Source organism: Opisthocomus hoazin, chromosome 2 (assembly GCF_030867145.1).
Source record: "Opisthocomus hoazin isolate bOpiHoa1 chromosome 2, bOpiHoa1.hap1, whole genome shotgun sequence".
Taxonomy (NCBI): domain Eukaryota; kingdom Metazoa; phylum Chordata; class Aves; order Opisthocomiformes; family Opisthocomidae; genus Opisthocomus; species Opisthocomus hoazin.
The window spans coordinates 21814064-21830470 of NC_134415.1; the positions used below are offsets into that span (position 1 = coordinate 21814064).

At 42.8% G+C, this 16407-nt stretch overlaps 1 protein-coding gene across 2 annotated transcripts in view; it reads right to left on the minus strand.

The window, feature by feature from the left end:
- EPAS1 (endothelial PAS domain protein 1) overlaps nt 1-16407 on the minus strand; it is a 79907-nt gene that overhangs the window by 22359 nt on the left and 41141 nt on the right. For both annotated transcript variants that reach the window (XM_075412857.1, XM_075412856.1), the window contains exons 2-5: nt 12650-12840; nt 1345-1496; nt 664-748; nt 58-176 (exon numbers count right to left, since the gene is read on the minus strand). In XM_075412857.1, the coding sequence (XP_075268972.1) occupies nt 58-176; nt 664-748; nt 1345-1496; nt 12650-12840 (547 nt within the window). The remainder of the gene's footprint in view (nt 1-57; nt 177-663; nt 749-1344; nt 1497-12649; nt 12841-16407) is intronic.

Here is a 16407-nt window from a genome sequence, read left to right on the forward strand (position 1 = left end):
TACACGCCAAAATATCTTTCAAAATCAAACCCACTTATTCTGGCTCAAACACGGTACCTTCCACGTGGCAGACTTGAGGTTAACAGTTCTGCCTCTGTTGGTAACGGTGCATTTCATCCTCATGAAGAAGTCACGCTCAGTTGACATCTCTTTGCTTTTCTTTCCAAATCCTGGACCTGTATAAGGAAAAGGGCAAATGGGTTCTCTCAGTTTTGCTTCGCGATTTCTTCTACTTATGAGCATGAAGGATTCAATAGGAATAACAGACTAATTCTCAGATAATTTACCTGCAGAGACTATCAAAGACGCACAGACCATTGAAGACCAGTTTGTAGAGCTCAGACACAAAACTTTAAGTAGGCCTTTGCACATTTAAGCCTGTGCTTTAGCTTGCAGCACATAAATCTTCGCAAGGCATTACAAGTAAAAACATTATGCCTGTTTTAACTTGATGAAAGGAAAACACTAAACAAACAGTTCTCTTTGCTATCATATTTAGGCAATATTTGGCAAAACAAAACAAATCTGCAAAGCATTGAATAATAGTTAATGATTACTCTAGGAATGAAAATTCCCTTTACCATGACTAACAGATCTCTACTGCTAGCCAATTGCTTCACTTGGTTATTTAAAAAGCAGTGACTTTTGTATTTTCATTATTACCATTTTTCAGACTCAGATTCTCTCGAATTTCTTCGTGGTCACATGGATGAGTGAAGTCAAAAATGCTGTGTCCAGTTAATTCCACCTGTGCAGAAGAACTACACTTAGCCAAATAAAAGCAACTGATAGTATTCATCTGTTTTTAAATGCCACCTATTCAGATGAAACTGGTCACTAGAACTAAGTGCATCGACAGGATGCTCGCAGACACAAATCCTGTGACCCTCCCTTTGTTTACCCTATGCATAACTTCTCATTTTCTCCCCAGAACCATTTCCTGTCTTTGGATTTGCAGAGTGCAGTTAACAGCCAACATCACTTTCAGCACAGCAGAAAACCCCCACTCCCCAAACCCTGCAGAAAAGCGGGGAGGCAAAAGAGCAGCTCTGTCCCCTCTGTACCACAGTCTAAGGCACCAGCTGCATAAATGCCCATTCTCCTCTCCATGGTAATATCTAGGAAGGCATGTTTGCAGTCACCAAAGACACTACACCTTCGATAGAAAGGAAGAGGGAGAAACCCCCACTGTTGTCTGGTGTGCAGAGAACCTGCCTGAGAAATAAGACATTTTATTTGCAGTCTTTTTTGCAGTGACACACATCTGTTTTCCTGCATTTAGGCATAGGACTCGTTTCTAGGAATTGTATTGCAAAGACAGGAAAGTGTTAGGGAACAAGTTACCTGGGTAAGACCCATGTATTTGTTGACATTCTCTGACAAAAAGATCATGTCTCCATCCTGTGTCACCACGGCAATAAATCCCTCCAAAGCTTTCAGGTACAAGTTGTCCATCTGCTGGTCTGCCTCTAGTTCATTCTCATTGTCAGCACATACTGAGAAAAAAAGAAAAAAAAAAGCATGTAAAGTCTTCAGTATCCTAGCCAGCTTTTTTCAGTACATGCACATCCAGTTACAAGAAAGCATAATATTTTTCTGCTGTTCGAATTTCCTTTCCAGAAACCCCTTCTGGTGGCGCTTTTTGAACAGTGTATCACTAGACAGGCAGGAGATATTTTTCTAAACTTTTTGGCAAATGCAATAGACCCTCTACTCACCTTTAGTGTACTTCTGCAAGATGCCTTTTCAGTACGCAACACCTATATACCTAGACGTTGAAGCGCATCTTCTTCACGCACATTCTTTTGGCCACATGCAGCCTTTGTATCTCCTAACAGGCACAAGGTATAGGGCAAATCTTACAGAAGGTAAGTAAATCTGTGCATTCCTAACAAACGTCTAACAAAAGGCTTTTCCATCAGGTCAGGTTTTCTGAGAAGTTCAAATACTGTTCCTACAACGCATGCCTAAACAGACCTCTGCATTCAGTATGGAGATCATAGAATCACAGAATGGTAAGGGTTGGAAGGGACCTTAAAGATCATCTGGTTCCAACTCCTCTGCCATAAGCAGGGACATCTTCCACTAGACCAGGTTGCTCAGAGCTGCATCCAACCTGGCCTTGAACACTGCCAGGGAGGGAGCATCCAGCTTCTCTGAGCAACCTGTGCCAGTGTTTCACCACTCTCATGGTGAAGAATTTCTTCCTAATATCTGATCTGCCCTCTTTTAGTTTAGAGCCGTTCCTCCTTGTCCTACCACTATACAACCTTGTGAAAAGTCCCTCTCCATCCTTCCTGTAGGCTCCCTTCGGGTACTGGTCTGTTAACACCACCTTTAGTAGGAAAAGTAGAAAACGACTTCCTTGAAGTCCCTTTTGGGGAAATCTTTCATCCCATAAACCTCAGTATTGCCAGGGAGAGCACCGATCCATCCCACTGATACCTGCTTTTTCATCTGCAGACATCAGAACTCCCTACGCGCCACTCCATCGAACTCTGACAGGCTTCATCACCCACCTACACTTCTCCTGCCCCGCGAGGAGGAGAGCCTCAGACCCCCCTTACACCCATGTTTGCTTGTGCAGACTCATGAACCCAGTGCGCGCCTTACCCATTTTTGGGAAAGACGTGCCACTGTTGTGCTGAAGTCTAAGGCCATGCGAGAATATTTATTAAAGCATTTTTTTTTTCGGTTACACATTTTCCTGTTGCTTTTTGGCTGTGCTGCAGAGACAATCAATGGCAGCGCGATGCCCTCGCTGCGTGTGCTCCATATGGCTATGTCCTGCGATGGGAGGCAGTAAGCAGGCAAAGTCATAGGCAGGGAGGGAAGAGACTGCTCCTCCTAACGCCAGTCACCCAAGCGTCCACTCAGCACTCCTGCCTTCCCTTCTACACTTTGAAGTATGTTTCAGCTCCATGAATAAGAAGCCCGCAGGAGATGATTTGTAGATGACTAGTATCGAAAAATGTCTACGTAGGAGCTGGCCCATTAATTTCTTGACATGTTTTACATGAAACTTCTGGGACTTTTCATTTTTTTACAAAACTGTTTACAGATATCGCTTCTGGTCTGTGTACCTCAGACATGCTGCAGTGAGCTTATCTTTACAGTTTTGTCAGTTAGCCTGCATGTTTGCCATCAGTCATTGCAAATACGCTTAGTGGTAAGGCTCTGAATTCGGAGGGAGAAAGCAAGCAAACAAACCCCATAATGTCTCAGAATAAATAATACCCAAATCCAGCCATACACTGCTGAAGATACAAGGCTGGGACAAATCCCATCCAGATCAAAGGTGCTCCACAGCCAGAGGCACCAAGGAGGACCTGAGAGGAGCCGCAGGGATGCTGCTGGCTGTGCCCCAGGCTGGGCCCACCACCGACTGCACTGGCCAGAGCCTCCAGCCATAATTGCATCAGCCTTACTCGCAAGAACAGCAGGACTTGTAATTAAACAAGCTTCTTGGAGAAGTTGCTCCTCTTTGTTGGTTTAATGTTGCTGCAATTTCAGCATACAGTTTTTGTTCTCTCGTACGCATACTGTTAGTGCTTGAGAAAAGTATTGCAATGTTGTTCTTTTCCTCCCTGAAACAGCACATTCATCATTTCCCTTCAGGTTTCTTGTCGAAATACTCATTTGGGAAGAAGTCTAGAAGCAGGAATGGGGTACTGCTTTGTAAAACATTGTCAGAAGTGGTTTGGGTTTGGTATTTTTCTGGATAGGGAAGAAGCTGAAGCTAACTAATGCAGTTTTTACTTTGAAGTATTAATGAGTTATGATTAAAGGATGAGTTTGATCTGTATTACCTCCTGCAACTGCATCTACTATTCCCTGAGGATGGACAGCAAGCAAATGCAGACGGATGAGCCTTTGCAACACGCAGCCCACCAAGCCACTGTTTGGAACAGATGAGCGGTGACAAAAATGATGATGTTGCTTCTGCACCCTCCTCCTGCTCCTCAACATCCCTCCCTTGCAGCAGCCCATTACCCATCACACAAAGAAGGGAAACAAATGGACTCAAGCCCAGAGCCATTGGGAGCACTTGGTTCATCACCCTTTGCTTCACAACGCAATCGTTTGGTAGCAGGGAAGAGCAGATGTGGTCTGGGGATGGCCAGCCAGCACAGGCTGCGGATTTGTCATTTTGTGTCCCTGCACTGCAATTCCAACTACACATGCAGGCGCTAGTTCCTCCTCAGTACAAAGCAACTGACTTCAGGAAATTACATCAGGGCTAGCATTTAAAATACAGAAAACACACAATAATATATCTGAATAGTATGCACTTTGACCATAATAACACTTAGGGAAGGGGGAGGAAGGTAAGTGACCATCTGCTCCCAAGCTTGTTTCTGCTGCGTAAAGAATGTCAAGGGTCGTTTTTTACTTTTCCGGAAGCAAACAAATGGTTTATTCAGGAGGGATCATGGCTATATCCCAAGACAATCAGCTAAGTGTGGGTTCAGACAAAAAAAAGACTTTTCAGCTCTAACCCCAGACCCTCCTTTCCATTTTTTTTCCCAGCTCATTAAGTTTGCATTAACAAAACATGACCATTCAAAGGCAGGAAGGCTATTCAAAGTGCCTGTATTCTTAAATGCCTCCAACGGTGAAAGACAAACACTTTACTTGTATTATCAGATGATTAAGTTTGTTTTTCCATGTATATAAATTATATTACTTCTACAAACACACATAGAGGACATAGGATCACTCACATCAGCGCTGCAGGTTCAAACCCTTAACGTCCTAGCTGAGCACAGCACTTAAAGATGCAGTCAGCATTAAAGCACATGGTTACAGGGTTTTGTTGGATTAGAGTTCAACTACTTCATTAAAATTACCTTCATCCAGCCGGAGGCATCTGCGATGTGGACTGGAATGAGGGAGAGAAGAGGGTTTGCGCTGCTGTGCACCCCCTCTCACATAATCCAAAAACACAAGCAAGGTGTTTTGAAGACACACTCCAGCTTCCCTGATAACTCAAACAAACTCCGCTGCACACCCTCCTTCCCCCTTCACAGCAGGCAAGCGGAGCTGGCAGATACGGGTTTCTTGTAGCCCTTAACAGGGCATGCTCATGTTTCAGAGATGGAGTGAGGAAACCCTTGGCACCGTCAGGCAAGTGACAAGTTCCTCCAGGGGCCACTGTGCTGCTGCCACCATCTCTTCCTTACCTGTCCCCCATCAGCATCCCCAGCAGCCTGCCCAGGGAAGACCAGGCACCGGGGACTGCACCAAAGATACTCCCATCTTCTGCTGTGTCCAGGGTCTGCACGGTGGTTGCAGACACACAGTCCCAGGAGGTGTCATCTGTGCTAAGCCCCTGAAGCATATTAACTACCTGAAGATCCTCAGTCCGCAGCAAAGAAATGTGCCGAGCATCACTGCGGCAGCCCTGGCATGCCCTCTATCAGGTAACTTCGTATAATTATAGTAACATAAATAATAAATAACAGTCCCTCATATGGCTGCAGTTACAGCATTATAGCTTGGTCCCTTTCTCCTGTGAAAATCACTGGCTACTAATTCACATAGGATATACACGTTAGGAGACTGATACATCAGAAGCCATTCAGTTATTGCCACTCGCAAAAATCTGGTTTGCTTCAGAAAGAATCTATTTTGCAGAAGAAAAACAAATAAAGCCATCACTACTACAAGCTGCTCCTAGAAATCCCTACTGTCTTTCATTTCAGGATAAGAAATTTCGTCTTCAGATGGAAAACGCTTGAGAAGGCTGGGACCAAATGAGAGGAGGAGGTCAGCAGGAGGAGGTGAGGGCAGAACTTGGTTTCCAGTAGGTCTGAGGCCACTTTATCCAGGTAGCAGCACCCCATGTAGACTTGCCAGAATTTTCCAGGTCTTAAAGAAAAGTAACCATGGACTCAATTTACCCTTATTTTCAGTTAGAGGTTTTGTGATCAGCATTGCTTTTCAAAATAGCTGCTAACTAAATTTTGAAATAAGGATGCATTTCTTCTCTTTTCCTGCAACTTTTTCCACCTCTACTAATGAGAGTATCTCAGTTCAGGCACCATGACAGTATAGCAGGGAGACTGGACTGCAAATATGCCAGTTTCACTATAAATTAATAGCGCCTTCAGCAGAACGAAGCACTGTAATATTACTGTTCATATTATAGTTACATTTATGGATCCCAGCCAAGATTCTGATATGGAGCACTGGGAAGCCTATAAATGATGGAGAATCCCTGCCTAGCATAGATCAAGAGATCTTGAAACACACCAGAGTGTCACAGAAAAGCACAGTGGTCTCCCTGGGGTGAGTGTCCGAGCTACGGCAGAACCAGGAACAGAGCAACCGTGTCCCTTGTCGCAATGTGATGGGTCATCTACTGTTCATATTGCCCCAAGGCAGTATTTCTTGGTCTGCATCAACTTTTCATACAGTGTTTTTAAGTCCATGTCTCACTCTTCATCAAATTTTGATAAATATTTTTTAATCAGCTCCATTTTGAAAAAAAAAAAAAATCTAACTACCAAAGTAGAATTGACTCCTCAACAAGAAACTTTGAACTGTAATGGCAAATGCTCATTGCAGTGTTTATGATAACCTTTTATGCTAAAAATAGCTCTTGTAAACAAGCTTTGATTAATTCCCACTGTCAGGATGTGCACTGTTCCCAAGTTTAAGCACAGTTTTTCCGTAGATGCTTGCTCATTTCCTTCAGTCCAACCTCTTGGAACGAGTCTGAAGGCTCAAAAATCAAGCTCTCCTTACAAGAAATAGCTGTTCAGGTATAAACAATCTCCTAGCAAACAGTCAATACTCCTCTCAACACCTTTGATCTGACTCAAAGGGACCTTTTTGGTCAGTTCACAGGTAGAGTGTGATAAAAAGGGTTTCTACTGGAGGTCACATCGTCACCTCCTCAGTATTTTCATGGCTTTGTCTCTAATCCTGGATCCTAAAAGTACCAGAAAGTTGCTTGGATATCATACAAAACAGACACCAGGCTACAGCTGCCACTCCAGAGGAGGATTGTAAAAACTGCCCAATGCTGGTAGGCAAAAGTTAGGGAAGATCTAACAGCAGCTCCATCCTGCATCAGCGACAGCAGCTTTGAGACAGCCTTGTCTCTTCCTGGTATCTTGTTTTACATCAAAGGAAAGTGACTGATTTTTCTTTTTCTTTTTTTCTGTCTTGACAGGACAGTGCATCCTGTTCAAGGGGATATTTTCAACATGTTCGATAAAAGCTTTCAATTTAGATACACCAAGAGAAAGCTACTCTTAAACTTGAAGCTTCCTGAAGGGCTCTTATCTCCAAGTGCACAAGCAACTTTGATAAAGAAAACACTTATGTTAGTGCTGTTTTGATTGCAGATTTTTCATCTAGCCAAATAATTCAGATGCTGCTCTCCAGAAGCAGCTTCAAGTCCTGCAGCCATCAGTGACGAATGGTGGGGACGCAGCACCCTGTCAGACCAGGCTTCCCGAGCCCCGTGGGACCTTCTGGTGCACCTTCCCAGAAAAGGGACATCACTTCAAGCAGCTGAAGTGCTTGGCACCCAGCTCAAGTCTCATTCCTAGCAGCACAGTTGGCACAAAACTATTTTTCCAATTTAATAAAAGCAAACAAGTAGACATGCTATTTTTAAAGCACTGTTTTATGCCACAATGGTCTGAGATTAGATGCGGCTTGTCCAGACATTCGAAAACAATGCCCACATCACTTCTCCCTACAGTTTGTCCTCTCCCTCAAAAGCCTAGAGAAAAGCTATTTTTTCCCTTCTGCTCCCCGCTGGCTTTCCGGCTCTGTTGTCTCCCTCCCCTGAAACAACTTCACACTGGCTTCCTTGTGGCCTCCCTTCTCCCAAACAACTTCCCGTCTGCTTCCCTGCTCCCTCCCCATCTCTGCTGCTGTCTGCCTGCCCAGGAGCAACTCCCAGCCAGTTTCCTTTGCTGGATCTCTGCACAGCAGAGACACCCAGGTGACCACACAGCTGGGATGGGATTAAAGAAAGACGATAAAATTGTGTTTGCCTGATTAGCCTGACTAAAAAGTCTGTAGTCCTGGCACACAGAAATTCACTGGTTCCTGCAACGCCTTTAGCACCAGTATGGTCCAAATAAACACTTAGAATTATTGGCACCGCATGCTAATGCCTATACAAGCGTCCTAAAGTGGATTCTCTTCCTCATATTCAGACAAAAAGAGACTATCCGAGGCAGCCTTAGCAACCGTCACGATGTTAGCTGTTAACCAAGACAGTCATTCTTATAACAAAATACAGTTATTTCTCTTTTGCCCAAAAAGTATTAGGCTAATTTACTAGCTATACTAGAGAATAACAGGGGACAAGTATTGCTATCAATTTTTCTGACTATACTAAAGGACATAAGATCCCAAATCCAAAAGTTCCACTGCTGATAAGCATCAGTCAGCCTATTTTCAGCAGCAACTTTATGGGATCAAAAACTTCACTGGAAATGAACAAAGATCAGTTCTAAATTTATCCCAAACGTTTGCATGCGATGATGGCAAAAAATGTATCATGCCAACAGAATTAGGAGACATCTTGAAAAATATTTAAGATTATCATAATTAAATGATATTTCTACTTAGGATTCCAATTATATTGTGTACTGTTCTGTGCACAACATGGAAACAGTATTATAAAGCTATTGTTTCAGTTTGCTTCCTGTGATACTAATCTCAATCAGGCCGTCAGACGAACAGCCTGCATTTCTAAATGTTAAAGGCTTCCTCTCCAACATTCCCACACAGAATTGCCTACTGTGAAAATCAAAGGGAAACGTGTTACTAAGTAAAGCAGCAACTTTTATAAAGCAAAACCTGGTATTTTTTACCCTTTTGAACTCTGAGATATACAACCAGCTATTTCCTATTATGATAGGATACAAGGGCCAAGCTCAGGCCCTGCAGAAGACGTGCGCCCTGCAATCCAGAAGCCGGGATTTTCAGAGGCACGTAGCGGGAGAGCTCTCAATGAGGGCTCAGACTTGTGGGCTCTTCCATTCACCTGCTGGAAGAATGTGGCCATAGATTTCCCTAGGTCTTGGCTTCCCGACAGATAAATAATCATTATGCAGACACAGCTAGCAAAACAGCCCGAGTTGCACAAGTGAAAAGCCCTATTCCGAGTCAGGGAATAATAGGAAGGGGCATGAGACACTCACTGCCAGCGGAGCGAGGCTGGCAAGCTGCCTACAGCCATCTCCAAAATCCCATCCGGAGCATCAGCTTGCGGAAAGATGAGGATGCAGTCCTGGGAAGGCTCCTGCTCTCTACTCCCAGCAGAACTGCCGTGAAACGAAGAGATGTGTTCACATTTGAGAATCATGCCCATAAAAATAGTAGTATAAAATAAAGTCTGGTCCACCAGTAGTTTTTGATAGAATAAATAGAAGTATCAAAAATGCTCCTAAAGCAGTACTTTTTTCTTTATGACCTTTTGAAGCATTATTCAAGCTGCACAGTAAGCTTATTTCAGTGACACTGTGTATATATATAAGTGCAGTAAATGTTATTTTAATGTCCTAATTAATGACAGAACAAATACTCCCATTTAACTCCAGTTTATACTAAGCATCTAGCCCAAATAATCAAAACTATTTCCATGAAGACAACATAAGGCCAAGGGGGGCTCTGTGGACTGGGGCAGCCATTTGCTGCTCACTCATGTGGCAGTTCTCAACCTCCCCATTCCCTAGTTCACTCATCAGAGATGGCACAGTCAGCCCATGCTCTCCGTCAGCTGAATCAGGCTCCTCAAACGCAACGCAGAATTAGGGGCCAAATTCTAGCCTGCTAAACAGGCGTGTGAAATGGGGCAGCTTGGCTTGTGGCTCAGGAGTTCAGAGCAAAAGGGAGAACTGAACGTGGACCGGCATCACACGAGCCCAGTGTCCATCTGCTCCACACTCTTGTCGAAACGTGATGGGCAGCAAACTTCTTCATCTGAGAGCCAAAAGCTGTACTGAAAACCTATTGCTCTGAATAAAATCGGACGGCCTTCTGGTGACAGAAAGTGTCCTTGCAAAGACTGACATTATTCAGAAGCCCACCATCAAAGACTTAAAACCTGCTTCTACAGGAACAAATCAGAAAAATAGCACCCATCAAATATTAGCTGTACTAAGTAGCTATTGTACAGCAATGATGTTATTCAGTCCTGCAAGGCAGTATTTTTTCAGCTAAGCTCACCTGCCAGAAATGCCCATATGCAATTTTACAGCCTTGTCTCCTGAGAGCAAGAAACAGTTCTCAACCTGATAAGAGATTGACTGTGGCCAGAGCAGTACTCTACACCTGTAAACCCCAGGAGTCTCAGCAAGTGTAAACTGTTGGGTAACTGCATGAGGAAGAAACAACACTCCGAAGTCGTTGTTCTGATCACGATAATGAAAGTTCTCTCTGATGCCACTTTATTCCAATGCCTGATAAATTTTGTCTTTCAAATATTCAGGGCTTACATTTTCAGCCTTCTTGTTTAGCTTGGCTAATTTAAATGCTAGCTATACTCACAAGAATACAAGTAGCAGATGAGGCCTTTACAAGCAAACAGTGTCTTTCTGGGTTGAGTTCTTTCATTTCAGTGTATTCTCATTGTCAGAAAATAATACCCAGCTCTTCCAGAATATCAGTCCCTTTCAAGTACCGTAAGTTCAGTTCCTCAGAATAGAAGCACTAAAGATTTTAACACCCTTACCTACATCTCCAGTGTCTGAAGATGCAGTGATGGACAAATCTGCATTTGACTAACACCACAAATTTTAATGAGAGGACTTACTCCAAGTCAATATTTCAACTTGCACCAGATTTAAGGCTAAGCAAATAACTAACACAGAGGAAGTCTGAAATATTAAATCACAGCCCGTCACTAGCGTAACATTTCATTTCCAGATTCCTTTCTAATGGCCGGGTCCTGGTGGTACTTCAAGAAAATGTAAATCAGCTACACAAATTACAGTTGTTTTTCAACATTGTCACAGAAAAATCATATACGTATGTGTATGTATATTATATATGTATATTGAGTTGTCATCACTATCAAATTATATGAGCCTAAGCCTTAACATTACAGAAGCACTAAATAAAAGTTTTATTTGTAGATATTTTCCTCACCAAGAAAAGTACATGTATTTGAAAATTTCACTTTAAACTTAGCAGTTTCCAGGTAAGCAAATGCATTTTTCCAGTGATGACAGCAAACTATTTAATGTCAAGTTTCACAGACAAACTCATTATTTGTATTATCTGTTACAGCCCTTCAGAAGTTTGCTTTCCCTATGCTGTGCCAGTCTCTAGTTCACCTCGCATAAATACTTGAAAAGCCAAAGCTGTGTTTTTATGAGAAAGTTACTAACAAATTGTCTTGGTGTATAGCATGTTTAAGAACATTTACTTACTTATGCAGCTTCTTCAAGCATTAATTACATGATGAAATCAGAGATTATTTGCAAACACTGTTCAGCAAATAAACTTTTCTTTTCACAGAAGTAAATGTTAAAACCACATTCCATAAGCGAAGATGAAAATAACCACGTTTTATACAACAGTCTTAGCAGAATCTAATAAAGCTACAAAAAATACAAAGCACACAGAAGCAGAATTGAATTTGTCATACTTTTCAGACTAACCAACAACAAACCAACAGCATACTCTTCCACAAAATGAGATACTTCCTAATAACATTTATTAAAGTTATTGTTATGGTATGACTCAACTTTTCTAAAGAGAGGAAGTGCAATCGTGACCTTATTGAGAGCTTTGCCATTAATGAATGAAAAGCCAAAATTTTGGGTTTACCTTCCACAAACAACGCAGGCATTGTTTTGTTAGCGTATTCTGGACATTTACAAGTCACCGTGTGAAAGTTCCTCCAGAAACGTCAGTTGTTTTCCTTGATCTCACAGGCTACTCAAACCACAGATTTCCATCCAAGTGATTATTCAAATATAGGTACCAAATAAGAACATTGTTCATTTTATCGGTTTTCACAGGCTATGAAAATGATGCTGGTGTACTTTTCCTACTAATCCAACAGCAGCAAGATTCCGCTCACATAGAATCCGCTCATGCCAAGCGTTCAGAAGTTGATTGCTTTAGCTATCTTGGTCTACCGTGCCATAAACAATCTACCTACTACTCATTACCGGCATATAGAACAATCAGTCCTTTCAAACGAAGCACTGGACCTGCAGAACTCCCCAGCTGCCTTTTGAATTCACTGGCACAAGCATGCTTGCCATGTGCAAGCAAAATTTACTTGTTTCAGCATGGAAGCTAAAGATGTATATTTGAATTCTGATTAAACTCATAAAAGTTGAAGATCTTGTAACTGAGCTTAATAAACCACATTCAAGAAGTTTGAGAGTTGGTTTTTTAAGAGAGGCAAAACTACAGCAGTTGTTATTTTGGTAATGCAGTCCTTAAATGACTAATATGACTCAGATTTTTCTATCCCAATTAAAGTATACAGAATTCTGATTAAAAAAACCCGACAACCTACCTTTAAATCTAGTTGTATTCTCACAACACAAGCAGTTGTGTCCCGTTCTCACTTTAGTACCCAGGACTCCCAGAAGAACATGCACAATCTTACCAAGCTGCCGTCAACTAGCACTGACAACTTCTTTTACCCAGACCTCACCTGAAGACAGAAGCTTGTGAGTGCGTAGGAAACTGATTGCCAGGCGCATTATGGATGCCTTGTCCAGGTGGGAACTGATGTTGGGGGGCAGGGGCAGTTCATGTGCCAGCTCATAGAAAACTTCGGTTTCTTTGCTTCTCCTGCACCTCGCTGCATCTCTTGATTTCTCCTTCCTCCGCTCTGAACTGCTCCTGGTAGGTAAAGGAGAGAAGAAAAAATATTTCTTGAAATGCAATTCACAACTTGAGAGAAGCATTTACAAGAGTAATTATTCTCAGCAATGAATCCATTCTGTGAACTGGTTTAAATCAATTGACCAGACATTAATATCTCTTTTCTCCTTTTAAAATGGGAATTAGGGGAGGACTGTCACAACTGCAAATGGCTCTGATGCTACAGAAGCCAGCCTTTGGACCCCCTGAATTCCTGTTGAGTGTAACAGGATCAAGATCTGCCTTACATGAGAGATTCAAAATGAAATAGAAAACCATTATTTCTGGGATTCAGGAAATGTTAAAAACAAAAATTTCATTTGTCCAATCTAAATTAATTTACTTGAAACGTACTCTGGGATGAGGTGACAATCCATTTTAAAGCTAGAACAATTACAGTGCATGTGGCTATGTCATAGATATGACTTGCAACGGCTGTTCCACACAATAAAATACAAGTAATAATAGGGTATCAAACTGTGTCTGTACACACAACTGTCTCAGCTCTTAACCCGACACTACTCTGGAAAACCACCTTCGCTTGACCACGAAGGATACAAAATGGGAAAGAAAACACTGTTGCATGCAAGAAACCCCTCCTACGTAGAAGCTATTCTAATTAAATCACCATTTCTCCATTGTCTATGAAAACAGATTCCTTCTTGAGTAAAACAACATGACCGATACAGCCAGCCTCCTTCAAACTCTTCAGAGAACAGGAGAGCAGGAAATAACACAGAAGCAGACATTTTAAGAAGAAAGTATGCAAAATTATGCCACCGAGGGACGTGAAGCTAAATTTAACATGCCAGAAACACAAGGGCTACACTTACAAAGGATCTCAGACAGGACAGTTTAAAAGGGAACTTGACTGACTCTAAGGTTCTTTTATTCTTGTTTCAGAACACGAAGAACCTGAATCCATTCAAAACCATCAGCTATTTCAACCCTATGTAGCTCTGCTGATACTACAAGTTTCCTTCACTTGCATGAGTTGAGGTTTTGCACCTTAGTCATGCCAGCACAGAGTATCTTTCCTTTCAGGCAGGCTCCTGAAATACTGTACCAGTAGAAACAGCACAGCTTGGATGAGCACAGAACAGAGTGTGGAGATGATCAGCCCCACTGTTTTTACTACTGTGGCTGCACATTCACTTCTAGAATCACCAGTGGCAGCTCTCCATTTGCAAGGCCACCTAAAAATGAAGCATCTTCTAACCTGCTTTTTCCAATGTCAGCATAAAATTATGAGCCTATAGAATAAAAATGGATCAACAACAACAAAGAACATCCTATCAAAACAGGACATTTCAACAAATATATTCTCTTGTGTGAAAATGATGAGGAAAACAAGTATTAATTGCATCACTGAATCCTAGAAACTGTTCCAATCATGGCTGGTCTCATATAAAACAGAAAAAGAACATTAATACATAGTAATGTATTCTAAAGACGACAATCGTTTCTAGAAGAGCTAGACTACCCACAAAAGCTTCTAGCATGGAAACCACAGGCGGTTTCATAAATTAGAAAGAAGCAAGAATAGCCAGGGTGCGTGTTAAATGCCAAGAGTAAAGTTACAGTAAGGTATTTGTTGGGGCCCAGGCCAGGCTGGGCATTCAACATCATCATCCAAAGCACAAATATGCTCACAACACACAACTAGGGCCTCGTGCTGCAAAACACGTGAAGCTGGGCATACGCTTAGGGATCAGATAGGAGCTCACCAGCGGGTGTGCTAACAGGGCAAGGGGCCTCATAAATGCTTACGGTATCTTCTCAAGATCCGTGATCAGCCCTCGGCAAACCTCTTTCACAATTATTTTGCCCGAGGTGAATATTTTCGAACATGGCATCTGTTACAGGAGGTATGCACAGGATGAGACCTACACACATTTCAGTACCTAACGGCAGGATCCAACTCTGATAAATGACCTCAGGAGCATCGCTGGAGCAAACACCAACCCGCACAAGTTTGACTGTAAAGGATCAGATATTCACAGGGTGACACTAACTGCGCGCTTTTATCCTTGCCAGGTAAGAGTCATACTACGTAGAGGTAAAAAAAAAAAAGTCCCTCCATACTGCTGTCCAAGAAGGTACAACAGAAAATGCCTCTTGTTGTCCTGGGGCAGGTGCTGGGAACGGGATAGCCACAGGAACTACTTACATCGATGCTTCTTTCGGAGGTACATATTGCTCTCTACCGAAAAAAAGTGTCTACACTGTGCCTGTAAAGATGCCAGACTGCAAACAAATCTCAGTTTCTAATTCTACCAACAAAATAAAGAGTAGAAACAAAACAAACTGAACAAAAACTACGTGGCAACATTTGTGAGAATTTCCCATTGCGGATTAGAAAATTTAACTTGAACCGTAAATGCCTGAGCTCTGCTCTAAATCTAGAGCCCACAATTTTCACATTAGAACCAACTTGGGCAAAACGAGATCCAATCCCTCCTCGTTTAAATACAAAACTGTGGGAACCCAGGCGAAAGCTGTGTCGCAACTCGCGCACTAAGAACGGGTTGTATAAGACAGGGTCTCTCATGACGCCACTCTGGCCACAAAGAAAAATATTTAGTTTTGCTAACCTCTGTAAATATAATTTTGAAGTGTGGCTAACGAGACAAGCTTGTTCCATTAACCATGGGTTGCTCAAGGTTTCTAATAACCATTGCTATGAGCAGAGAATGATTTTTTTTTTTCCCCCCTCCGTGCTGCAGATGCTTTCCCTCAACACTGCTTCTAACTGTGGTGCTGGGTTTCTCCATCGTTGCTCAGGACAGGCTGCACAGGAGCTTTCTCACATCAGAAAACAAGGGGAGGAATCAGCCTGCCCGGTTGCTTTCAAAAGACTTTCTTGCTCACCCGTTATCATTTTAAATAAACAAACAATTTGCTTGTTAAGCATTTCCCCTGCGCCTCGGTTCTCCTCCCCACCTTCCCCAGCCGGGCGCACCCTCCAGTCGCGTTGTTATTGCGGCCAGCCCAGCACAAGCATACCACGGCCCGAAACCTCGCCCCGTGCAGCCTCCCCCCGCCACAGGCAGACATCTACGCCTGCTGGCTGTCCATCCCTCCCACATCCACGCGTGCTGGCTGTCCATCCCTTCCAGGGACACCCATGTCAAAGACGGCCATTCTGGGCTTACTTGTCCTGGTCCCCGAAACCAGCAGCCGAGTGACAGAATTCTGCAAGAAGCAGTATTCTCATGGCTTTCATTTGCGGGTGTCAGGCCACTAACTCTATGCAGTTACCCCCATTTTATGCGTGGGATTCGCATTTTACCCTGGGCGAGGCAGGACTACCCGCAGCTAGAGGGTGAAAATATAACTGCTCAACAACCTGCCCGTCTGAGGGCCAGGAAGAAAGGCTGACACCAAATCCTCTTCACACATCATTAGGGCAATAGAGAAAAGGCCCAGGCTCCGGCTAATTTATGAATCATTCCCTCCCAGCACATAAACCACCCACTTCTGTGGCAAAAAAAGAGCACACGTGTGCGTCACTGCCTGCAGAAAGTGACGCAAGCAGAAGCAGAA